Source organism: Petromyzon marinus, chromosome 41 (assembly GCF_048934315.1).
Source record: "Petromyzon marinus isolate PM22_M1 ecotype Great Lakes invasive population chromosome 41, UKy_Petmar_22M1.pri1.0, whole genome shotgun sequence".
Lineage (NCBI taxonomy): Eukaryota > Metazoa > Chordata > Hyperoartia > Petromyzontiformes > Petromyzontidae > Petromyzon > Petromyzon marinus.
In genome coordinates this window covers 2,493,433-2,519,714 of record NC_133707.1, presented here as the reverse complement: position 1 = coordinate 2,519,714, position 26,282 = coordinate 2,493,433, and the positions used below count along the sequence as shown (strand labels likewise).

At 45.5% G+C, this 26,282-nt stretch overlaps 1 protein-coding gene across 4 annotated transcripts in view; it reads right to left on the bottom strand.

Annotated features, from left to right (window-relative positions):
• LOC116950935 (tetraspanin-15-like) overlaps positions 1-26,282 on the bottom strand; it is a 311,303-nt gene that overhangs the window by 247,001 nt on the left and 38,020 nt on the right. For 3 of the 4 annotated variants that reach the window (XM_032969122.2, XM_032969120.2, XM_032969121.2), the window contains exons 2-3: positions 16,000-16,185; positions 10,229-10,303 (exon numbers count right to left, since the gene is read on the bottom strand). In XM_032969122.2, the coding sequence (XP_032825013.1) occupies positions 10,229-10,303; positions 16,000-16,185 (261 nt within the window). The remainder of the gene's footprint in view (positions 1-10,228; positions 10,304-15,999; positions 16,186-26,282) is intronic. The other variant, XM_076073223.1, reaches the window with a different exon arrangement.

Here is a 26,282-nt window from a genome sequence, read left to right as displayed (position 1 = left end):
TATTTTCCCCATCAGCTTTTATCTCACTACAATGTACACACAAACACACTCCCACGGGTGAAAACACACTAGAATACGTTTATTTTGTTATCTCATAAAACCTGCCGGAGATGCGGATTTCATTTTAAACGGGGCAATTCATTTATTTTCCAATATTGCTACAAGCAAGCCCTGGGCAAATTGTGGAATTGTGTTGAATATTTCCCGGCAAGTACGCCCACACGGGAGCAAGATGCCGACTCTTAATACATTTATTTACTCACATGTCGTTAGACAGCATACTGACTCTGGTGTGCAAAGCTTTCAATTGCAGGCTTCATAAGAGAGGCCTTTACCAAACACATGCGGAACCTGGCATATGGACGGCCGTCTGGAACACTCTTCCTTCCGATCTTAGGAAGCCACTGGAGCTGCGCATTTTAAAATCTAGATGGAAAACGCATTTCTTTAGAACTGCTTTTTTGTGTTTAGTTTGCTGTCCTTAACCCCGCACCTCCGATTGGCACGGTTGGCTACGTACGGTTCGAAAGAAGTTCAACATATACACACGTACGTTATGCCCATCAGTGCTGCCAGAGCATAATGTTTTCGTGCGCAGGCACAAATAACCAAAAAATAATAATTTCATCAACATTGGATATGTATCCTGCCTTGAAAATAACACAAATAACATGTGACGTTTTGGGCAATGGCCGTTTCTTCACAGCACATAGGCCAGTGAGGTAGAGAGAGAGAGAGAATACATTAATTAAAACGCAAGGTAGCTTTTTATAGCGTCAACATGCGGCCGCATCTCAAATCTGCACAGAAACAGCGGGCTAATTTGTATAATCGAGAGTGGCGGTCGCTCATAGGCAGAGTAACAAAAAAAAGGAAGGCCTTGACCCTGGATAAACCATAAGTGACAACCATTTGAATAAAAGCAGGAATGATAGTGAATGGTTTCAAGGAGAGAAGGGAGATGTACTGAATTACCCGTGAGGCAGAGGTAGGTGCTGATGACTTGTGGATTGAGAGCAAGAGGTGGACTCGGAATGAATGAGATGTTTTCTTTACGTCTAATTGAACAATGTGCCACATCTTAAAAGCTGGTAGCTAGATTCTATGCACACATTCACTATGGCTTTGGTACATGAAGCTGTGGGTTTTACCTGTAGTCCTGTATCGCATGAATAGCATTCTCTCTTAGTACGAAACTATTTGATGCATAATTGATCACTACCTACGTACAATGGCCCCCTTTAGCAAATGCCACCGCGGCATCTACCCGTGCTCAGCAAAGAGACCGCAACCCGTGAAGGCCTGCTTATTTTTTGGTGAAAATACAAAATAAATTAGCAAAAAAACAGGGAAGGCGTCTGTCCAGTCGATGGCTTTGGACATTTTGTAACACACGACCATTTAGTCATTAAATCGCCCAATCACTCTGCATGCTCGTGGGATGCACCACTGTGAATACTGATGGCTCATTCCTCCACTCTGAGGCAACTCAATGTGATCAGATCTAGAAAAATGTACAATTCAGTCCGGCGTTTTACGTGCAAATACGAAAGGGAAAAAAACTTCAGTTTCGGAGCCCCATTGTTTGACGGATATGACCGTAATTCCATTTCAGTAACTAAACAGATGCTACCCTGCTTTTATTTTTTATTACCCCACAACCTGCTGAGACTGCACCAAAGGACTTTTGCAGAATCTTTTTGGTAACTTTATCACAGAGAATCACTGTCATGGGGAAATGTAGGTAAAAACCAAATCACAGACTGCAGAGCTGGATATGCGTGAACTAATTACCCCGAAAACATCCAAATCACAACTCCAATTCATTCTTTATCGTAACAGCTGAGATTCTCATTCGATTTATTTGCCTCTTTTTCAAGAGAGACCTGAGAAGCAACAGTTGTAAGGGAAGATGTATTTTTTGCATTAAAAAGAATTGGCAAACACGAGTGCAGGACGCACACTAATATTTAATAACAATAGTAAATGACAGCTGTTAGAAAAACCACTCTCGGATGAATGCCACACCGCGGCAGTGAACGTGGGTTGCTTTGCCATCCTTCAGCATGCTGGTCACTGCGTGTATTGCGAAGGGGTCAAAGGGTCAGATTGGATAGCATTTCCCCACCGATGTTATCCGTGGCTGGGAATTAAACTCGGGCCACCGGGTTCATAGCACAGCACTAACCACTGCTCCACCGCTTCACCCTGTGACCCCTTTGGGAATTATTATATAAGTGGCTGGCGTCTTATTTAAAGTAAACAACGATGCTTTGCAATTCTACACAGAAATTGCTGGGTGACTGAGAAACGTGACTCACCTATTGCCACCAAACCTGTCTGATGGGCAAACGCACTGACACCCGCGTTACAAAACTACCATTTACATTGCCCATGCCGCAGGTGCCTTGGTGTTAGAGTGAGTGGCTCGCGATCGCAAGGTTGGGAGTTCAAATCCTGCTTTGGGGGGATTGACATATCCTGTTGTCCCTTCGGGGGTCAATAAAACGAGTACGATTTTACTCATTGGTTTTTTCGGTAAAGTCACGTATGTAGAAATACAATAAAATTATATGATCGACCTACAGTGAGGAAAAAAAAGTATTTGATCCCCTGCTGATTTTGTACGTTTGCCCACTGACAAAGAAATGATCAGTCTATAATTTTAATGGTAGGTTTATTTGAACAGTGAGAGACAGAATAACAATTTAAAAAATCCAGAAAAACACAAGTGAAAAATGTTATAAATTGATTTGCATTTTAATGAGGGAAATAAGTATTTGACCCCCTCTCAATCAGAAAGATTTCTGGCTCCCAGGTGTCTTTTATACAGGTAACGAGCTGAGATTAGGAGCACACTCTTAAAGGGAGTGCTCCTAATCTTAGCTTGTTACCTGTAAAAAAGACACCTGTCCACACAAGCAGTCAATCAATCAGATTCCAAACTCTCCACCATGGCCAAGACCAAAGAGCTCTCCAAGGATGTCAGGGACACGATTGTAGACCTACACAAGGCTGGAATGTACTCTTTGGTTCTATTCGGTAAAGTCACGTAGGTAAAAAAAATAAAACAACAAAAATCACGACGTTTTGGCCACAACACAAGCGGCCTTCATCAGGTGAAGGGACCAGACTGTCTCGAGGACAGCGCTGGAGTGAAACACAGCCAAGCTCAGACCGCGACCTTTAAGCTGTGTGAGAGTAATTAAGGTGCCTTGACAAAGGAATTAGCATAAAAAATTTGCATTTTAATAGGCGAACTTGGCATGATGAAAGGTAGGGAGGGGGTCGAACTGTGCAGGCTGGCGAGGTGGCACGGCAGCATCCACATGCTGGTGGTGTGAAAAGGGGATTTTAAGAAGTTTGGGGTACCACTACTTGAAAAATATACTGTACCATTGAAAAATTAGTTTAATGTTTGGTTCGATTTAGAACATCTTTCCAATGGTTGCTTAATTTGAAACCATCTTCTCGGTTGAAATTGTGTCTGTGTTTGTAGATCTGAATTGCCTCGTGAACAAATCTCTGATAAAAACCCGTGGGTTTGCAAAGAACCTTGGTATCGGAGAAAATTATGTCGTGATCACCCACAGCGTTGTAACAGTGATCAGCTACGGCAGAAGAATTCGTTCTGCCGTGTTTCAAATCTGATTTGTGCTCGCGAATTCGGTCAGAGACATGTCGCTTCGTCTCCCCGATATAGCAATCACCACAGGTACAACTCAATTTTTAAACCCCGGGGTACTGTAAGTCAGGAATGATATCCTTCACGGATGGGATCAGATCACCGATTTTGTGTGCTGTATTGAACCGGACCTGGATCTTGTGTTTGTTTAGAATTTTGGAAATCTTTTTAGTAACGCCTGCTATATATGGTAGTGTGATGGTTTTGACCAGAGTATCAAGTGGTTGTTTCTGTATGGAGGGAGAAACAGCTTGGCGGATGGTACGGTCAGAGTATCCATTCCTTTTGAGGGCCAGGTGTAATTCACAGGTCAGGTGGTGTTGGTCCAAAATGCAATGAGCCCTATGGTATAAAGTTTTGATGGGAGAATTCTTCTGAGCTGGGTGGTGGTGGGAATCAGGCTTCAAGTAGGAATCCGTGTGGGTGGGTTTCCTGTAGACAGAATGCCCCAACGAGCCATCAGGTCTCCTCTCAAACAGAACATCCAAGAATGGTAGCCTGCCATCCTTCTCCACTTCCATGGTGAATTTGATGGCGGGATGTCTGGAATTGATGTGGTGTAGGAAAAGGTTCAGAGCTGGGAGGCCATGTGGCCAAATTACGAAAGTGTCATCCACATATCTCTTCCACAGGGAAGGTCTGAGGGTGGAAGTCTGGATGGCGTCCGATTCAAATTTCTCCATGAAAACATTGGCTATCACTGGTGAGAAGATAGCCAATGTTTTCATGGAGAAATTTGAATCGGACGCCATCCAGACTTCCACCCTCAGACCGTCGGCAATATGCCCGAGATTGAATCATGAGTGTGACCACCGGGATTGTTAATATTACTTCAATTTCAAGAGGGAATCCTAATGTCATCTCACTTGCAGAGATGTGTAAGCGAGATACGATTTGGCACTAAATCCATCCTGCAATATGCGATTTCCCAGTGATAAAACGATGACCATGGACCCCAACTTTGGCCTCGGTTCTCTTCCACGACACTAAATCAATGATGGTGGTGATGATGAAAATGCTATTGCTGTTGCTGCTGGTGATGTCAATTATTTATCCTGGAAAAAATAAATTGAAGACTCTTTTATAATCAGCGTTTTGTGAGCGTGTGTGTGGGAAGAAAGCTGACATTTTGGATAAGAGGAGTTCCAATCTCTATCTATGAATCACAGAGAGGTACAAATACATCTCTTCTACCCTTGTGGTTTTGTTAGTTTGTAACCTATTGTTCAATCCTATCGTAAATGTCCATCCTTTGCAAACCATTAACTTATTTGACTTATTGTCATAATGTTGTGTGTTAGGCTTTTTTTTTCTTTCTTAAGATATAAGAAAATGAATGGCAAAATGATAAAACCTCCAAAATAGCAGATAGAAAAATACATGATTATAAAACACGTTAGTAAAATAGCAACATTAAAGTTAAAGCTGTTGTTGCATGGGTGGCGCACGGCAACGCGCGAATGACTGAACGTGCGTCAGATTATCGGTAAAGAAATCACAATCAATACCTCCGGCTATGTTTCTCGTTAGCTCATCAGAGCCCCCCGACAGTGACAGAGACACCAAGACCCACTCCAAACCGTAATTTGAAATTGACATCGCACACACCTTGAACATATGCCAGAGTAATGATTATGGATACTAAGGGGAAAACAAAAAAACATGCCATCATAGGTGGCACTTTGGCAGTCGCACAAGACTGTGATGTTCTACGAGAGACGGAGACGCCCGCAGCCAGGCTCTGTGATTGTGGAATTCCCCTCCTCCGTCCATTGGGGGATTTCGAGTGCGTTTCACGAATTTAAATCACCGTCTTAAAATGCGCCTAATTGTGCTGCGGGCCTTCCCCAGTAACTTAAGGTAACAATAAAAAATGAATTGTCCGATTGGATTACTCTGTATAATTATTATTATTGCTCGCTATTAATATAGATCTTCATTTCATTCCAATTTTGACACTAGTCATTGATATTGCTATTATCAGCTTTCTATTTCTCTTAGATTGTATCTATACTTGTGGGTGCAGTTTTATTTTTACGTACGGCGCTTTGAGATACTTCAATATGAAAGGCGCGTTATAAAATAGGGGTTATTATTTCAAAGCCAAAGATGGGGATTCTTTACGGACAATTTTGGGGCAAGTGCTGTTGGCGAGCCCCTATGAAGGCCGGCACCACACACAAAGGGAGCGTTGTGGTGTCGTGGGTATACCATTATAAAAGATGTAGTTAGCATAATAATTAGTTGCTGTGGTTGCATAACATGTTTTTTTCTATATATATCAGTGTTTTAACTGAGAGGACTTGAGGCCACAGAGCAGAGTCGTACTCACCTTGGAGTCACAACACAACACAGCAACGAGAGCTGACTTGGGCACAGAGAGAGGGAGATAAGTCCTAACATTTGCTGACCATGAAGGGAACGGGTTCGCAGTTGTGTCAAGACAAACCAACAATATCCACCTCCGAAAAAGGCAGGCGCCACAGGGCGGAAGTTTGCGTCAATTGGAAAGCGGGGAGGTTCTTTCTTGTGGGATGGATCGAATAAGACATGAAATAAGTAAGTTGTATACATTGGTCAATTCATGATTTTTGTGTATCCGCGCATCGTGCTGTTAAAGTCGATCTGGCATCTCGTGCGCGACAACTCGTACAGGCAAGAGAAGACGCCCGCTCATCGACTCTGACCAAGAATACCGGGCTGTCCGTCCATTCATCAATACGTATCACAGCTACTTTGTAGGTCTGTGGTATAAAGCCCTTATTAATATTGAGTCGTGCATACACTTTTACTACTTTTGATATCAGGGTTATTATGTCGATTGCATCACCACACAGAGTGGTGCCTGATTTGACTTGCCCATCGATCGATACCGATGCCTTCGTAACGGTATTATAAAGTCGTACCGGACACCGGTTGCTTTCCCTTAACGGCGAGTATTCCGGGGTTTCATTGAGGAAAGACTTCCTTGCATGAGAGTCCTGTTGCCGTGCGTGCGTGCGTGGTTGAACAGCGTGTTTCCACCACTCCGCTGCATGCGACGGTAACAAACGAATCTCGTTTCCACGGGCAGCTGTCATTCAAATGGCTTTCTCTCTTTAGTTATTTTCAAACGCCTTTCTCACTTCTTTTGTCCTTGGTTGATGTTAAACTATTTCCGCCTTCCCATGCGTAGCGGCCCTGAGAACGATTGTTTAATGACCCAAATAATTGGCAGACACCGGCTGGAATGACCAGTTGCCAGCACCACTCCCGGCCGCCTTTATTTCCCCGGCGCTGATGTTTAACAACACCACTGAGTTAACCTCGTGGAGGGCGTACGACCCGGATCAGATATCACCCGTCACCGATATCGGCCGTGGTCGGCAATCGAGTCCAGGTCAGAGAAGTGTGTGCGTGCTCCCTGACCGTAGCAGTTTTAAATATAGTTTCCTGAAAACATTCAAAGCATTAATCAAGTTAAACAAATTCACGCTATTATTATTATTTCAGGTTTATACTAAATGACGCGGTGCGGTGTTTATTTAATCCAATTTTAACGAAATAAGAGGCGCACATAAATGTATCAGTTGTCATACTAAGCAGACACTTCACCAGGTTCGCGTTCAACAAACAACGAACAACACGTGTTGTAGGGACGCACAACAAATACCTCCATCTCCCCGGTGGTCGCAAGAGAACACAATGATCTGCTTTGACAAGCAGCTGTTGCCCCCACACCAAGTCAGCTACAGGCCACCCGCTAGAGTTGTTGTGTGGCGCGAACCAAGGAGGAGTGATAGAACGATGCCTTCGGCAGAAGCGTCCTTCAAGTGCTACAAAGATAAAGATGCCCCCCCCCCCATAGACGGAACAGACTTTTGTGGCAAGTGCTGTTAGCGAGCACCTAAGAAGGCCGGCATCGTACACGAACGAGGGGGTGGGTGGCCAGCACCACGCTTGGCTGCCTTTGTCTCACAAGCGTAGATGTTTACTGCACGCCACACCAGGTACCCATTTGAGGCTGAGTCGACCTAGGGGGGAGGCTGAGGACCGGTTCAAATGTTTGCCGGACTCGAACTCGGGTCGCTGTGTTCGTAGCACTGTGGTGCCAAGGCCGCGAAGCAACTTGGCAGCGCCCCGATTCCCCCCGGGCCCCCACGCCGAGCACACACCCTGAGCACCCACACGCAGCGCACACACGTACTGTCCTGGCGGGGGATTGCCTGGCACGACGGGTTTTAATCCGAAGGGCCCTAGGAGGAAAGTCCCGCGGTTTCCCGGTGCCAGGAGATTGGCCGACCCTCGCGGGACAGGTCACATTGCGGTGCCCCTGAGTTGGCTTAACATTGTCTGGGCGCAGAAAGGTTCACTGGGCCAGCCGCAATGAGTCATTGACGACATCCAGAGAGGCTGAGGGTGGGAATATTAGGCAAGAAGGGCGGACCAGGAGGTCAGAATTAATGAGCGCGGGAGAACAATGGGTGGGCGGAGTAGCAGTACTCGCCGTGGCACAAGGTCCAAGTGAGGGGTAGTCAGAGGTAGGCGCCCGATTGGCCGCATGGTACGACGTCACCCCAGGCCTTTGTAGTTTGGGGCATAAAAAGGTGGAGCCCGGGACGACTCTCGCGCTCTTGTCTTCAACCTCTGGGCTGCCAAGGCCCACTCCCTGCCGTCCTGCCTCCTCGAGCCGCTCGCAGCATCCGTGCGATGCCAGCGAGTGCTGCTACGAGGCAGAGATAGGTGAAGTTTTCTCTCGTCCTTCTCCCTCCGACTCTCACCGCGTCCGTGCGACGCGGCGAGAGTGAGTACAGCTTCGAGGTACCTGGTAGGAAGTTTGAGTGACTGGGCACTTAGGTGGCGGTAGGCTCGGCTCTCTTCGCGAAATATTCCCCCGGGGAGTGTGCATTTGCGCCGCGAATAAAAGTGAGCGCCGAGCATCGGCGTGGTGCCCGTGATTCCTAGCGTGGAGCGGCTGCGTTGGCGGACGCGCGGCGAGAGTGAGGGCGGAGCCGCAGCACGAACGCTCGTCGAGACGATCGCTCGCAGGTGCGGGCGCTAGCGTGTTTGCTGTCCACAGCGTCCGCGTGAGTGGTGGTGTGCGCGGGAGAGTGAACGCGGAGCCGCAGCGTGTGTGTGCGCGCTAGGAGATAATCGCCCGCAGGTGCGAGCGCGTCCGTGGCCCTGCGTTAGCGTTGGCTGTGGTGTACACAGCAGTTTAGCGCGGGGGCCCGGCGAGAGCCGATCGATGCGGTGGAGGAGGGAGCGGCAGGGGCGGACGTCGCGCCCCCCCACCTGCCCAGCGAGGGTGGTGGGGTGGACGTCGGCCCCCCACAGCACAATGTGCAAGCCACTGCACCACCGCTACCCACTCAAATACTACTACTACTACACACGTACATTCTTAGGCATGAATAACCATGAAAACAACAACAATGAAGCCACGATTTAGATTGTCCAAAGTAAAAAAAATATATATCCAGATAAAAGGAAACACATGTAGAGGCAACGGTTGGATGAGTGCACAGGAAGCCATAATGGTAGGTTTGATTTTTGACTTAATATGACACAATTTACACAATTGGAACTATACAATAGCAATTATCACACCCCTACTGGCAGACTAAAGCCCCAATTATATTCGAGCTCTTGGGAATTAAACATTTCCGTTTCATTGTCATGCAACAAACAATCGTTTTCAAGGTGTGAGAAATTGTGCCGTCTTATGTGGCGATAAGGGACGGCCTCAGAAGTCGTTCTGTAAGCCTTACATTCCACGAGCCTTACCGTGACACTAGGTGATGCAACTCACTCAGAGGGAGAATTCAGTTTAACAGACAAAGATGCCGAATGTAGAATCGAATTACGTGTGTAAATTGGGGCTACTACATCAAGCTTTTATTCATGCAAAAGAAATTCTGAACTCTTAAAAAGGTTAACATTGACGAGGCCCCATCGATGGTAAGGGTGATCATCATTTTAATTCACCGTGGTCTCTCGCCAGAGTCCAAAGCCACTGCTTTAAGCTGCACAAACATCGAACAGCCAGCCGTCCATTTCTTCCAGAATTGAAATTCCCCATTGAGTTGGGCTATCTCAATGGCCCCGTAACACCACGTCAAGTTTTCACATCATGGGACATGTTAACGTGCAAGGGAAATAAAACCGTTGACATTCTTTCACCGCACAATGCAACCTGGTCTGTGCATCGCAAACTCCAATTCAGGTAGACAGAGGTCAGGTCATAAGGTTAGAGCCCACAGGCTAACGCAGGGTCACAGATCAACAACAATTGAATCCGAGATGTCGTGAATATATTTCTGCTGGACGTTCAACGTTCGGAACAAACATCTACTTATTCGAGAACAAATTTTTGCACGACATTGATAATAGATCAGAAAATGTACGCAATTGGATGTGTGATTTCTTTTACTGCATATGTGTTATCCAGAGGATTTGCTTAAACAAATACTACTGCCAAAGAGTAAATTATAAAACAAAAAACCAAGGTCACCAGAGTAATTAATAAAACAGTAAAAAGTCTGCTTTGTGGTGAACACTCACCTGTTCTTTCCCTAAGACGATGATCAATCCTACGATCAACTCCACCACAATGGCAGCCAACAAGCTGAAGATAAACTGCAGCAAACAGGAAACGGCACAAAAGCAACACACACGCACGGCGATGAGCGTTAATGGAAGCAACGCAGCACGCTGCGGTATTCACGCTTTCATTTTTCACGGGGCTGTCGCGAAAGAAGGGGGCTACGCTTCACAAGACACGGCAAGGCGCAACGCTTCACAAACAAGGCCTGCAAGTTTCATTGCAGCAGAGTGGGGGGGGGGGGCATCATTACAAAACTCCAAATATACAGCAGCAGGCGTCAGGATCGGGGTCGAACCCACAACCTCCTGTAAACAAGGCGAGGTAGATCACATCTCCCAGCCACCGTGAAGTGTGATCCAACAACCACTCATCGACATGGCATGAGAAAGCCTTGATATAGCCGTGGATTGACGCAGGACTGCTTATTTTAAATGAAATATGCATCGTGATATAGTTTACAAACTTGTGTTTTTAAGTATGAAAAATAAGAATAGGTTTTAGCCTTTCTGGCATTAAAACAGGAGGTGTGTTAAGATGTTTAAACACCAAATAGAAACCTTTTGCGAGGATTAAAGTCTGCATTAACCACACACAGTACTTGTGGTGAAAGTGCAAATAAACATGCTCTGATAATATACGCATTGTCTTTGAAACTGATTGGCTTACAGAGACTGCCTTCTTGATGGCATCGTCTCACCAGTGTCAGACCAGCGAACGCCAAAAGGGATCAGTGCAAAGACATTGCCACACGTATCGGAGCACTTATAGCTCAGGGTGAGCGGCTATATCATGGGACCTGTTTTATTGCCAGAAAGAGTAAAGCCTACTCTTCTCTTTTAAAGTTTGTAAGTAAACACACTTCCCTGTGCTAAATTAATTTCAACCTCAGAGTGTTTCTAATTGATGAAAATGTTAACATGTGTTTTGCAATCTTCTGTTCATGGCAGATCTACACATCATAGAAAGAGTCCTTCTCCTGAAGTGACCTTCATTAATTGGTGCGGGTGCATTCATCGTACAAATACACACCACCTGCTTCACAGCGAGCGTGCGTTACGAACCCCCGGGGAGGTCATTCGCAAGAGCGGGCCACTGTGTGTGCCAGCGTCATGGCCCACGTTTGCCAAATTCCAAAAAATAACTCGTGCACACTCAACTGAATTGGGATTACACACAGCAGAAGCAGCAGCAGCAATCAGCCATCGGTGGCAGACTAATGCACCACTTGCAGACCCAGGTGCTGCTGTTGTTAACATCGTGCCCACAGGGATAGCTGCCGCTGGGGGGTGCCCTTTCAAATGTATTGAGATGAGATGTAAAGCACTCTGAGACGCCCCAGCGGATAAGAAGGCGCTATAACTTAAAATAAAACAAGTCAATAGTATTATTACCCTAGGAACAAAGTCGTAGTGTGGCAGGTCCATACTGATATTTTCCAGTTAAATGTGAAACAATATACACTACTGTGTATTCAAAGTAAATACCTTGTTGAACTCTTGATTACTGGAATGGTTTATTGTAATCATTAAAAAGACACACACCGAACACTTTCAGCATTTAATATCCGTTGCTAGAGGGGGCTGTGCCCACAAGCCTAAAACACCCTTTCCCAGGATTAACGAAATTGTTTGACGAACGTTTCGGGCAAATTGCCACGTTATGAATGAACGTGCTGAGTTGTTCTTTGGCATTGCGTGGTGTTGTGGGGTTTTCCCATCATCCCATTTACAGTTTAAACATTTGTCATCTTTGCATCATCATCATCATCTACATCAGCCGAATTCTTTCCACTGCTATATAAAGACCTCCCCATGCCATTGCCATCCCTCACGGTCCCGCGAATGCCACCAATCCATCTCACTCCCTGCACACGAACTTATCTCGCTTGTGCCATCTCTGTCCTTAGCACACCGTATTGCAATAGACATTCTGCCTTCGCACCGCCTTGCAATTTTTCAAGCAATTTAATCCACCCTGTAATTTACTGAACCGTTGAAACTCTTCGTTACGTTGCCTATCTTGCTCAGTATGAATGCATCAATCGAAAGGTTGAGTAGTTTTTCCTGCTCTAGGCAGGGAGTGGTGACTGACTGGGTGGGTGGGTAAAATGCTTGTTGTGTTAGGGGGTGGTTTAAGGGGAGAAAGCTGCTGGGGTGAGGAGGCTGTGAGGAATGGGTTCTTTCTGTAAATGGCTATTACTGACATTTGCCAGTTCGGCAACCGGGTATGCCCCAAGGTGCTGTGTCAATCATTTTAACAAACGGACTACCCTGCATCACTGAACTCTGCCTCGCTAATGAATATCCTGACACATTTTTCCACAGTTTCTAAATAGCACTGTTCCAAAGCCTTAAGGCCTGTGTTTTTTTTTCAACATGTATACACATTTTATTTTTATAGTGGCCGCAAAGTTAACATCGGCTACACTATTACAGAACGGATGTTTGTAAGATAGGGAGGGATTGTATACTGGCAAGTACCGTATTAGGAAGCAATTTCATTTCCGTGGTGGGGAGGGGGAGGGAAAGCCCTATCCTGCAACAAATGAACACAAACACGAATTGTATTTGATTCTACTCCTTCAAAAGCACCAAAACTTTTATATATAAACAAAACCTGTCAAATGTGGGCTTTGAAGTGTTCAGTGTGAATGGCCGAAGGGGGTTAAAGTACAGTGGAAGTCTGGAACAATTACCACGGGATAACAATTCAACATCAGGGAAACAAAATCTGTTTTAACAATGCCACTGGCACCAGTGGCCTTTTACAAGTTTTTAACATGGTACTAACAAAACGACTCGACCCCAGTCGCCTTCTCGTAACAAGCCAACATGCCGCAAGAAATCGTTTGCATTTTGTAGCGCAGAACGCTTGCATAACATACCGCAGTCTCTCTCACTGACAGAAGGGACACTGAGGCACATTGAGAAGGGGTGGAATAATGACGTAAACGTGTCCGATAGTCAAATCAGACCTAAATACAACATTTATGACCTATAGGCAACATTTTCGGTGAAGCCAAAAAAAACAACGTTTGTATGGATTAGAAAATGCGACATCAGACGAAGTGATATCACTTCAGTGGCACCACTTCCGCACTTTTCCTGGGAAAAAGTTCCATCATTATTTTGACGATGTCCGAAAAAAAAAATATATACGCTTAAATTATTAAAATATGATACCTACATTAAAATAATAGTTTTACTGATGGAACTATGGTACAAATGAAAATTCAATGGTCAATAATTCCAATGATAAACATCATTCAATTTAGTGGACAAACAATTAAAGTTATTCAAATGTAATATGTAAACAAATACAATACAAAATGAAACTGGGCCTGAAATCCTGGAAATACAATATCTTATGAAGAAAAATGCTAAACTCATCTGAGTATCTAGGTATATTTCAGCAATAGCTCTTAATGCCTTTACCAAAAGATTTGCACTGCGATAAAGTATTGATCTAAATTTCGGGCGAGCAATCAATTCTGAAGTCATTTATCGTTGCTGTTTCAGCGTTAACTAATAGTAAACGAGTGGCAAATCTATACTCGCGAACAAAGATCGAGGCAGTGAGTGTACTGGCAAGCACACGTTCATCTTCACCACAAATAGCAACAATAAACATGACGAGCACTACAGCTGCATAGCCTGGTGGTCAGTGTGCTCTCAACTTCACTCCGCTGGCTGCCATTCCATTTTGAATAGGGGTGCCCCGTTTGAGAAATGTTAACTACCTCGCCTGGTGTACAGGAGGTCGTGGGTTCAATCCCCACCCTGGACGCCTGCACATTTGGAGTTTGCATGTTCTCCCCGCGGTCGCGTGGATTTTGCAGCACGCGTTCAGGGCATTTGGCTGCTATAAATGTCCACGTGATAAGCCACTTTCGTTGAGCTATCATTTCTGAGGGCCAGATCGCTTCTAAAAAAAAATATCTAACATAGTTCAGTGGGCCTTACCTGGCAAAAGAAAAAATTGTAGTTAATAAAAATCCCATGCGTCCTGCCAAAGCCCACTAATTTTATTTTTTTAAACGGTCAATATCAAGTTGGCTCCTCTTCATGTCTCCAAATGTGATTCTAAGCACGCTCCTCCCGCATGGTGTCTGCTTTTGTCCTTTTCTTGTTTTGTCAGTGGTTACATTTCTGATCCAGGCGTCAAGTTTCTTGTCAACAGATAAATATCAGCAAAACACGCACCCCTCCTACCACCGCGTGACTCGGGATGCCCTGTCGCGTGAAAATAATCTCAACAATACCTCAGAATACGCGTTAAACTGAATGTCTCACTAATGTAAATAAAAGTAAGGAGTTTTTATTTGCATGGCAAATGTAATATTCTGGTTTGTTTTTTTCTCTCGGTCTCTGTGAATCTGTGTGTTCCGAATGGGCATCAACGTCCTGCGTGCGAGGACATTCAATTGAATTGTAACGAGCTGCTGGCGGAAGCGATTGACATGCTATTTCCATTGAGTGCGTCAAGAATCTCGAGAATAATCCGCCCGCCAATGCGGCTAACCACTTACTGGTTAGCCACATTCACTTTGCACCTCCGAGTTAAATCATTGTTTCGCCACCACAGGGACTGGGAGCGCAGCGTTGAAATTCCAATAATGAGTGCAACATGACCTGCTAACACTGCTGTGGCCTATGTGACCCTCTTAAAGTTCGTGATATTAACAAGTATCCCAGCATGCAACTGCGACAATATCGAAATTTAAATGCTGCCTCACCACATAGGTCACCAGCAGAGGGATACCAACCACCCCATGCATCACCGTCATTCGCCACGATCAATCCACTGCTGGATAAAGGCCTTCCCGCCAAATCCGTCGCTATCCCTCGCAATAAACCCACGAGCTGATTTCATCGCTCCATCTCCTTTCAGATGCGTTCCATCCCTTGGCTTTTGCTCCGTCATTACTCTTAACCATCAACCATCTTTTCTGGCACGTCCTGGTCAAGCCCACTTATTTTTTACGTCATTAACCTTCGTATGTTCTCTAATCCATCGTCACCAGAACAGGGATACCACCTGGATATGACAATCATTTGTTTAATGAGAAAAAAACTACTCATCACTAAATCTCTTTAGAGTCTTTGGTCATTTTCTTTCACAATTGTTGCATTTGGAAGGGACCTAGAGGGCAGCATCTTGATATTTGGATGCATTTAGGCAATTATGAGTTCCAATTCTTATTTTATCATATTATGCCGAATTTGGAAGAGTAGGCCAAATACCTTCTCTTAGGGGGGTGCGAGCTCTGTACAGCACTGCAGGGTTGCACCTTTGGCTTTACCAATTTACTCGGCTGACCGTTATTAAAAAGGGCAATTCACAACTGGCAATGTTTGGCCTGGGGACGCCGTGAATTGCAACGCGCACTCACAACTCTCCAATTTTGAGTCGACTAGCATCTCCGTTTTAACCCGTTGGCTTTCCAAGCCCAACAATGATTTGCCTCACGATAGATTTTGTTGGGGGCGAGACTACGTAACGATCTGACCAAGCCAATTAAACTGCAACACACGCGTGCAAGCGTTCAAACGCGCCAATCGCGGCGGCGTCGGTGCAGTTCGCCGGAGGGCAATCCTCACGGGCAAATGCACCGATGGGACGCGAGACTTCGCTCGAATCCCTGCGACTATCCCTTTCAACCGCGTCGGGCGCTCGGCGAGAAACCGGGCATCGTACGCCCACTTGATCACGAGGGGCGCCCACTTACGATGCGCAGAAGCGTCAGGTTGTCGCGCAGAGCTCCGACGAAGCCCAGGAACGACACGGGGAAGGAGATGCAGCCGGCAGTGATGAGGATGATGGACGGCGACAGGAAGCTCCCGTCGAGTGTGCGGTAACGCCGCCGCTCCACCTCGGAGTACGCGCCCAGCAGCAGCAGCGTAATGCCCAGCAGCTGTCAGACACGCGCCCGCAAACCGATACATGTTTTTACTATTGCACCTCCGTACGCTGCACATTCCTCATTTTTCGTTCTTCCTTGTACGGCCGACGTTGATGGAGAAGCACGACAATTATGATTTTTACATTGACGTGGTTGAGCCAGATGATTGCGTCAGGAGTGGCGGAGCGTATCGCCGTGACGATGCCCCTCCGTGTTTGTGAATCGGGCACCGAGTCCATGGTCTGTTCTGGGCGACACAGTTGTACATAGCACAACTTGTGCATCAAGTAACCGCATCTGCTGCCATAGTTTGTGCGCATGCGGTTTAGGGTTGCCCGTGCGGGCAGAGGCAGTAAATTATTGTTATTATTCTCACTAAACCTTTGCAACATGCTGATTGCGAACTTTCCTGCACGGGATATTATTTGGGTTTAAATCTCCCCGCAAAAGGGACATTAGGACACGCACGCGCTAGCCGCAGCGATGAAGTATGGTCCAACAAACTCCTTGACAGCTCGGTGTGGGTGAGGTGCAGACGACACGGCCATCATCCAGCAGTGGATTCACAAAGGGCTGTTTTTTTTTTCAACATTGCTTTTACGCAATTCATGCATCACAGGTTCGCCGAGTACTTCCTCTAATCTATTCCAGTTATCTCATCGTCACCATTACATTCGTACGTACCATTCTTGAATCCGTTCTTAAATCTCTGTAAAGCGCCTTCGTCAAGGCGCTATATAAATAACGTTTCGACAATAAGATAAGAAATGTTAAGTAATATATCAAGGGTTTGTTGGCAAAAATGCACAGGAGCGATCTGGTGGGTTCCCAGTGTAGGACTATGTAGGCATTGTGGCTGTACAGGGCATAGCTGTCCTTTGCATGTTTAGGTTGTGTTCGGCAAGATGTCCGACATTTCTCACCGCATGCTGGTACAAAGTGAAATAGAATGCAGCGTTTCTTCTCGAACAGTGGTGGGGAGAATAGGGAGAGATGAGATCATAGAGGTATGGCGTAGGGGAAAGTTGGATATGAAAGGTGATGCCGAACAAGGCCCGGCAGAGGGCAAAAAAAAAGCTGCCAGCAAGTGAAGCAAAACATCGGGCATCAAACTTTGTCAGGAACTCAATTCTGACGCAGTTCCTGGAGAAGCTGCGAGCACGCGGAGCGACACCACAATGCCGAACGAGGAAACTCCGGCTTTCATCAGCACAGCTTGGTCCAGGGCTTATAAACGGACGCGGCTGGATGATATCGGTCTGGAAAGCTAAAAGGCCGAATGGCTAAAACATTTTATTTACATGTGCAGAGAAAAAGCACACGATGGGACTTTGCATGGTTGATGTGGAGGATGAGGTCCTACTGGGACATGGATTCTGTTTTATATTGATCCTGTTCAGTTTATATTTTTGAAGAGTTGAATATTGTTTCATGTTTTTTATCACGCCAAAAAATTATTTTCGAGTCAAAGAATGAAACGGTTCATGCTGTCACAATATATTCCAACGAAAATTGTTTTTATCTTGACAGCTCAAGAATTGTACGGATGAATAATAGGATAAACATTGTTGAAGTGAACTTTTAACCGCTGTTAAGTCTGCAAAGTTTTCAAGAAGATGTTCGGCAATATTGTTGTTCTATTGCACAAAAAACACAAAAACACACATGCACAAAAATAACGAACAAAAATAACCACATCAAACACCTGCACCGCCTGGTGAAATAGTAAAACATATATCAGAGTTGTTTCTGCTCATTCCGCAGGGTTTCAGCCACAGTGAGTTTATCTGCCACAGGCTATATTGTGACGAACGAAGCAGAGCCTATTGGTCCCCGTGGTGGTGTCTTTTAAACTCCAGTGGCAGCCCTACAGCGGCAATTAAACTCACTACGGGAATGGCACAGGCTCCAAAAGCCTCGCAGGTCCTGCGACCCTGTGATCTGTTGATGCAATAAAATACGCTTCCTCCTTTCCGACAGTAGAACTCGGTGGGCTGAATTCAATTCCCAGCCGGGGCTAGCATGCATTCGTGGTCGATTCATATCTCAACTGGCCCTGGTTGCATCCTCCTTTCATTGACCTGCGCAGAGCGGTGAAGTCAATGTTCCAAGGGCCACCCACAATCGACACAGCGTGCTGGTTGTAAACTGCGATTAATTATTCATTTAACGAAGGGCATAGACAGAAAAGGTTAGAATAACCTTATTGAACAATCACATACGAGACAAGTCTATCTCAATGCAAATGAAATGTGAAAAAAATATATATACAGCTGCCAATTAAAACAATCCTTTCTCCAAACAGACAAGTGTCGAGTGGATTGACGGTGATCCCTTAATGGGATCCCGACGGTAAGAGCTAATTTCATGGATTGAAATAACTACTCCTTTTTATTTGAAAGGTAATTTCCCGTGCTAATATTTGCCCAACAAAACAGCGCTGTTGGCAGGTACATTAAATGCGATCAGCCTCCAGCCGGGGCACTTTGTATGCATGCATTTAAATTATAATGGGATATGCCAAGTCCTGAGAAAGGCTCGTGTGTATGCACACATTTAAATTGACTGCTTACGATACTGGGACACTTGCCAACCAACATTATGGTCTCCGAAGTCCACTCTCAGATTGTAATCAGTTAGGCGTTTTTTTAATTTGATCTGATGTTTGGTCCCATTGGAAATTTCACGGTGCAGCAGCTGATTAAGGGATTTTAGACGGGACTTCCCATAAAATCCTTCACGTTGCCTGATTTTCTGTTCTTCTCTGAGACTGTTTTCCGCACGACTGTCAAATGAGAATATTTGTAATTCTCAGTGGGAGTTAATGACTTAACGGTCCTTTTTAATACTCTGCTGGACCAAGACCTCCCCCCCCCACGCCATATTGGCATGGGGGTTGCTTGACCATATTTCACCACGCTGGTTGGTGCGGATTTTGTGAAGGAGGAGGCCCAAGACAAGTTCAGATATCGCTCGCCACGAGTGTTTGTCACGACTGGGAATCAAAGCCGAATTGGTAGGTTTCAGGCACGGTTCGTCCACTAGGGGCGTTGGTGCGCTGCCCCACGAAGCAGCTGGAGACGATAAATTTTTTTTTTTAATAAAGATGACTTTCCTATAAATAGTTTTGTTGTGTCTATTTTTTTTTAAATATGATTCTTTCAATGTGAATTGTCTTAGGAAGATACCATTTTAAGTTGTTCATATCAGAAACCGCTGCAACGCCACAGTCTGCTTCGTGCCTAGGGAAGGTCTCGGTGCAGCTGTGCAGGCGTCCCAGTGAGAGATTCCCAGTGAGAGATTTCCAGCGAGAGATTTCCAGTGGGAGATTCCCAGTGAGAGATTTCCAGTGAGAGATTTCCAGTGAGAGATTCCCAGTGAGAGATTCCCAGTGAGAGATTCCCAGTGAGAGATTTCCAGTGGGAGATTCCAAGTGAGAGATTTCCAGTGAGAGATTCCCAGTGAGAGATTTCCAGTGAGAGATTCCCAGTGAGAGATTTCCAGTGAGAGATTTCCAGTCAGAGATTCCCAGTGAGAGATTCCCAGTGAGAGCTTTCCAGTGAGAGATTCCCAGTGAGAGATTTCCAGTGAGAGATTTCCAGTCAGAGATTCCCAGTGAGAGATTCCCAGTGAGAGATTTCCAGTAAGAGATTTCCCAGTGAAAGATTTCCAGTGAGAGATTTCCAGTGAGAGATTTCCAGTGAGAGATTCCCAGTGAGAGATTTCCAGTGAGAGATTCCCAGTGAGAGATTTCCAGTGAGAGATTTCCAGTGAGAGATTCCCAGTGAGAGATTTCCAGTGAGAGATTTCCAGTGAGAGATTCCCAGTGAGAGATTCCCAGTGAGAGATTTCCCTTCACTGACTGCGTTGAGCAGCTTCCAGCGTTGTAGCCACGCCGCTTGAGACTCATTCAGGGTGGCGAAAAAGGCGCCCGTGGCTGGAATGAGACGGTGGTGTCACAACGCGAGGTGGCGCTGTGTAAATGTAGCAGGTCATGGAGCCTAACACGCGCTAGGATTTTGGCAGTGTCGAAGGGGTTGTGTAGTGTGAGGGCCATGGGGACATCATTTGAGTGATTTGTTTCGTATTGTTTATAAATGCCTACCGTTGGTAGATAAGAAAGTTATATCACTTTCACGGGAAGGCCAATAACATGACGAGGTGTTTCTTCATGAGAACACAATCCGACATTTAAACGATCAAGGGCATATTCCACCTTCGATCGTGATAAACTAGGCTATAAACTTTATTTTTTATTTTAGCAGGCAAGGCTCACTGAGCCATACAGCTCTTTTTCAGAAGTGACCTGGCCCAACGAAGTGGCTTATCACGTGGGCATATATAGCATCCAAATACTCTAGACGCACGTTTCTAAATATGGAGGGAAAAATGGAGGCCTCGGATAAAAATCCACGTGACCACGGGAAGAGAGAGAGAGACACAAACTCCATATATGCAGGCGTCAGGATCAGGATGGAACCCACGCGCTCCTGCATACCAGGGGAGGGAGTCAACATCTCCCCACCGAGCTGATACAAGAAGGACTTGTTGTGGTCATACTGCTGGTAGTGTGAACCTTGGCACATTTTTTACAACAAAAGCAACAACACAAAATCTTATTCAATGGTGCATTTGCCTCCATGTGAATTTTGTCCTGGCGAGATGGGGGAGGTGGTGTTATTTATTATATCTTTAAAAAAAAAAGAATCAATGTAAAACCTAGGGAGCATGAAATTAAATTCAATCAGGAGAATGACAGTCCCTTTAGAAATGCACAATAAACACACCTGCAGAACATAAAGACTGAAATAATATGAGGAAAATACGAAAAAAGTAAATATATAAACACACCAAGAACGTTATGTGCAGCGAGTACATTTTTTATAATACTTGAAAAAATTGACAAAGTGTCATATTCTGCCTCAGAGTAAAAAAAAAACACGTGAAAAGACATTATCTCTAACACTGTGGCAATATAAATCCGCAACGTTTCTTCAAAGGAAAGCAGAAGGTGCGCCTGTAAACTTGTGTTTTCATGCAGCGGCCAGCGGTGTTTGGCTAACGAAATGAAAAATGGTGACACAAAGATCACTTTTACACCACGCAGGCAACAAATAAAGACACGCGTTGGCCATCTCAGCGGGAAGTTCTCCTCGCGCCCGTCAGAGTTTTGCCGGCGAGAAAAATGCCGTCCTTGTTTTTTGCTTCCGGAATGACTCTGCCAACCGCGGGAAAAAATATAATTCAGGCCATCTGATGCGTCGACTGGGACTTGGGCCAACGCCACTGGATCTCAGCGCTGCAGAAGATAACGCAGCTCAAAGCCAAGGTCGCCACCGGAGATTACGATGTGAAATATTTGGTCTCAACCCGGTTACCAATTACCATCCACAGACAAGTCAAATAAGTTATCTTTTCATAAGCTAATGAGCTTCGTAGCAAACTACAGCCTGCTCTCGTCAGCGCCTTTTTTATCATTTTGATCCCGGTTCGCCTGCAATAGCTGCTCTATTTGTAGGTACCCTGCTGCTGCTGCTGCTGCTACTGTCATTCTCAGTTTTGTTCTTCCAATTGATATTTCGAATTTTTTAGGCAAATTTAAAAGTTCAGCCAACCCTGTAAAAATCCCGACAATGAGGGCTGAGAATAAGGACCCGCGCGCGAGTCCTTATGTTCTACGCATCGGAAATGTGAATTAAGAAAATAATTTGAAGACAATTAAATATTGTTCGGCAAACTTGTTGAATGCCAATTTGGTTTCTGCCCATATTTATCTTGACACCTGCAATTTCCAACTTGCGTGCCGCATTTCTTCTGCAATTTCCCGTCATTAAATTTCACGAATTGTTACAATGACGACATTTTGTATTTGTGCTTTCGTTATCTCCAATCCGATTTTCGGAAGACTTCACCAGCCACTGGTGTAATTCACAATGCCCACACTTTCCAATTGCGCTTTCCCTCGCGTTGAGCCAACTCCTTTCTCAAAGACACACCGGCGATCAACGCCTTCCTTGCATTTAGCCCTGTCCGTGATAACGCTCAAGACGTTTGCAATGGATACTCCTCACAGTCGCATCCCAATTGTTCAAACCGGATGCAACTGATGAATCAGTTTGTCAGCCACCTACAACTACAAAACCAGAGGAGAATCTCACGGCCTGCCTGAACTCCAGCCAGCATACGTTCAGGCAACAGATCAAGGGACCCTGGTGAAAGGCAGTTGAGAGTTTGCTTGCTTGAGCAAGTGTAGCTTAATGACATTTGGTCTGGAAAGCCAGCAGACAGATGGACAACAACAAGCATTATTTCGTACGTAGAGCCACTCAATTAAGTTCTGTTCATATCTGATGTTAGGTCATGAAGGGGTTTTTTATTTAACGTTTGAAATAAGATAACATGTCTAGTCAATAACCTCCAGACGCTTTGGTGGACTCTCGCTCTTTGGCACGATGTTATGCTCCGTCGACGGAAGGAGTTCCAGATGGATGTGTCCTTGTCTCATATCGCCACGGCGATAGCACGATCAAAATATGCGCACGTGCCAGCTCCTTCATGTTCATCCACCGCTGGACGAGGGCCCCCGCACGCCATGCGATTCGTGGGGCGTTATCATTTGACCATATTTCACCACACAAGTCAGGGCCGATTGGTGAAGGCTGGAGATGAATAGACATGAGACCAGAGAAGTACAGTATAACAAATAATGTTACTGCACTGCCCTCTGCTGCCCACATTTGTAGCCCCGAAGCGGCCTGTAAACACCCAGCACTTTGCTGCATCAAATCCGCTTTTGGCTTTCGCAAGTCAGCCGTGTGCTTTGGTACGATGAGTGAAAATTTAAATATAAGTGCTCTCTCAAGAAATTATCTGTATGGAGAATGAGTGCAATTACTACGGCCATTGAAATGCTACGAAGGTGGTTTCAAACGCTGTCGAGCATCATCGTTTGGAAGGGCAGGTTATTACATTTCTATGCAAAAGACTGCAGCCTAAATGACAAGGATCGGCAATGAAATGGTAATTTCCCCATTGTGATAACAGATATTCAGGGCCCCCGTGCGTATTTGGGAATGGATCTCGTTTGACTGCGTAGGTTCAAACCCAAGCTTAATGTTGCCTCAGGCCATCGTAGCCGACTACGGATGCAACATCGCAGTACACTTAGTCAGAAATAGGCGGTCAAAATAACAAATCACAGACAAATTGCTCGCCGATGCATCTTCCGGTTGAACTGCGTGTTGATCATCATGCCGTCCGACGTTTCGCTCCACGTGTTTCTTCAGAAGCTTCTTCAGGAACTAAATGGTGAGTCAAGAATTGGAATTCGTTTGCTTCCTGAAGAAGCCCCCAGCAAGCGAAGCGAAACGTCGGACATCGCGTTGGAAAAACCCCGCCTGCACGACCATTATAACTCATTGGAGAGCTACACTGCACGACGACGAAAAACTTTACAGGAGTGTAGCCTAAGTGTTACATGAGAGCTCAGGCTCCTGGAGAATAAACTTAATTCATTAACTCATCAGCTGATCGTCACCTTCTATCATGGGACGTTCACAAATACGAAGAAAGCATCGCAGAAACATTACTCAGCGACTCCTCACACAATTATCCGGCTTGACCGCCTCAATATCGTTGCTAAAGTTATTGCCAATGGTCGACATCTACATGAGCCATACGGAGGAGGAGGATGAAGAAGAAAGGGATGAAGACGAAAACATTGAGGACGATGACACCACCACCACCAACCACTCCTGAGGTCACTTCTGTAAAACTCTCCTGCCCGACACTTGGACAGTTTTGACGTCACAATTGTGCTTCATCATCAAAAAGCGACCATCTTCATCATCACAACCACCACCACCACTGTCAGTCGTGATGAAAGCAAGAAGGTGTTCCTCGCCTCATCTCTCTTGGCCCCGCAATGTGCCCTCCCGTAAACGAAAGTGCGGCCTGAAACTCGGGTCCTCGGTGAATCGTTACAATGTCATCTCACATAAACCAACAATTCCCGCTTTGAAAGCATTGCCCGTTGCATGCTAAGTTACGCGTTAGTCCTAAGCATAAACAAAGGTTTCATCGTCATGATCATCATTAGCCGTGGTTGATGCGCCTTCTCCTGGGGCACTGCCTTGTTAAGGCAGAAAACCTTGAGCCCTTCCCTTCACAAACCAGCAACGACCAGGATGGTGAAGTATGGTCAATCGCCCCCCCCCCCCACCCCAATCTTGACTGATGCATCTAAAAAACAGACATGTTTTTAGTTAAACATTTTACAATAAAATTGGAGTTTTGTTAGATATTCTCAACAGCCATATGCAACAAAAAATATACTCATTACCATTTCAGATTCATTTGAATTGAATGATGTCTGGCCGTGACGACTCATACATCACTGGCAGGGCTCTCTCATGAGCCACACAATGGATTAAAAGTCACACCGAGCCAATATTGTGATTGGGGCCCGATGCTGAAAGGTCAGCAATGTCAAGAGGTCACAAACAGCCAAATGCTTCAAAGGCAACGGTTCAATTGTGTGCCTCCTTCCTCAACCAATCACGCATTCAACTTCACCGGTGAAATTCCACATTCTAGTGGCCAGGCCAAATCATAAATATAACAATCATCAGCCATGGTCAATCCGCTGCTAGATGAAGGCCCCCCCCCCCAAGCCACCGCCACTCTTACAGTCCCCACAATGTATTGATCCACTTGGCACCTGCACACGAGACGTTTTAAACCATCGGTGGACGTCCTTACAAAACACGTTCCATTCCTCGGTTGCCACTCCGTAACTATCCCTCATCGTGGGCCATCATCCCTTTGAACAGTTCGAACTTTGGCTTTCGCCTTGCGTGCGTTTCCATTAACCCATGCGACGTTTTTCTTCCCATCTCTCAAGGTAACTGTAAGCAAGAACCCCTCTCCCTCCCTCTCTCTCTCAATGTAACTGTAAGCAAGAACCCCTCTCCCTCCCTCTCTCTCTCAATGTAACTGTAAGCAAGAACTCCTCTCCCTCCCTCTCTCTCTCAATGTAACTGTAAGCAAGAACCCCTCTCCCTCCCTCTCTCTCTCTCAATGCCTCTCCTTTGCACAATCCTGGCACTGGCACTAATGTACATGAAGCGAGTCCTTGATTGTAATATTCAAACGCTTGGTAAGCAGAGGGTCTTCAGTTATAATGCTAAATTTGACTATTTTAATTTGACTAGGTAAGACTAAGGCCCACTGAGCTATATATCTCTTTTTTCAGAAGCGACCTGGCCACAAATGATAGCTCAACAACGTGGGTTATCATGTGGAAATTTACAGCAGCCAAATACTCTAAGCACATGTTGATTCTAAATGTGGAGGGAAAAGCCGGAGAACCCAGAGAAAAGTCCACGCGACCACGGAGAGAGAGAGAGACACGCAAACTCGAAATATACAGCGGGCCTTAGGGTTGGGATTGAACCCACGACCTCTTGCATACCATGCGAGGTAGTTAACTTCACCGCGTCATTCGCGAGAGCTGCATACGGCTAACAACGTAAGCTTCATGTAGCAGCAAGAGCTATCAATCGAACTTTCTTGAATTAAAATATATTTTTTATTTGGGTTGAAAAATCAGTTTCTTCAACACGTCCTTAGCTTGCTTGAAAAACAAAACTCATGGTATTCATCACCGCCAGTGCCTTACGAAATAGCACAATGTATGTGTTATTCTTGTATCTAGCCACATGTTCAGGAGCTAAATAGCGATTGGTCGGGAGACCCATAGCCCAGACCCATAGCCCTCTCGAGGTGGCTCCCGTGTTTTCGTGATACCATAAACAACTAACAACCATCACCGAAGCCAAATGGACGTTGTTAATTCGTCCGCAGAATTTTCTTGTAAGGGTAGAAAGAAGGCAGCCAGACTGACTGACAAATCGATGGAAAATCACGGCGAACAACGCGCGGTGCCCACAAAACAATGGCAGGTGAAACATGTGGACTGGCGTGCAGTTTTGAATGAGACGTGGGACAGTGTTCCCTTCAGCAAACGCTGGATGTAGGCAAAAAAAAGACCCCGTCAAAAACATGCACATAACGGTAAAGATTGTGCAGCCCTGTGATTACTTGACTTG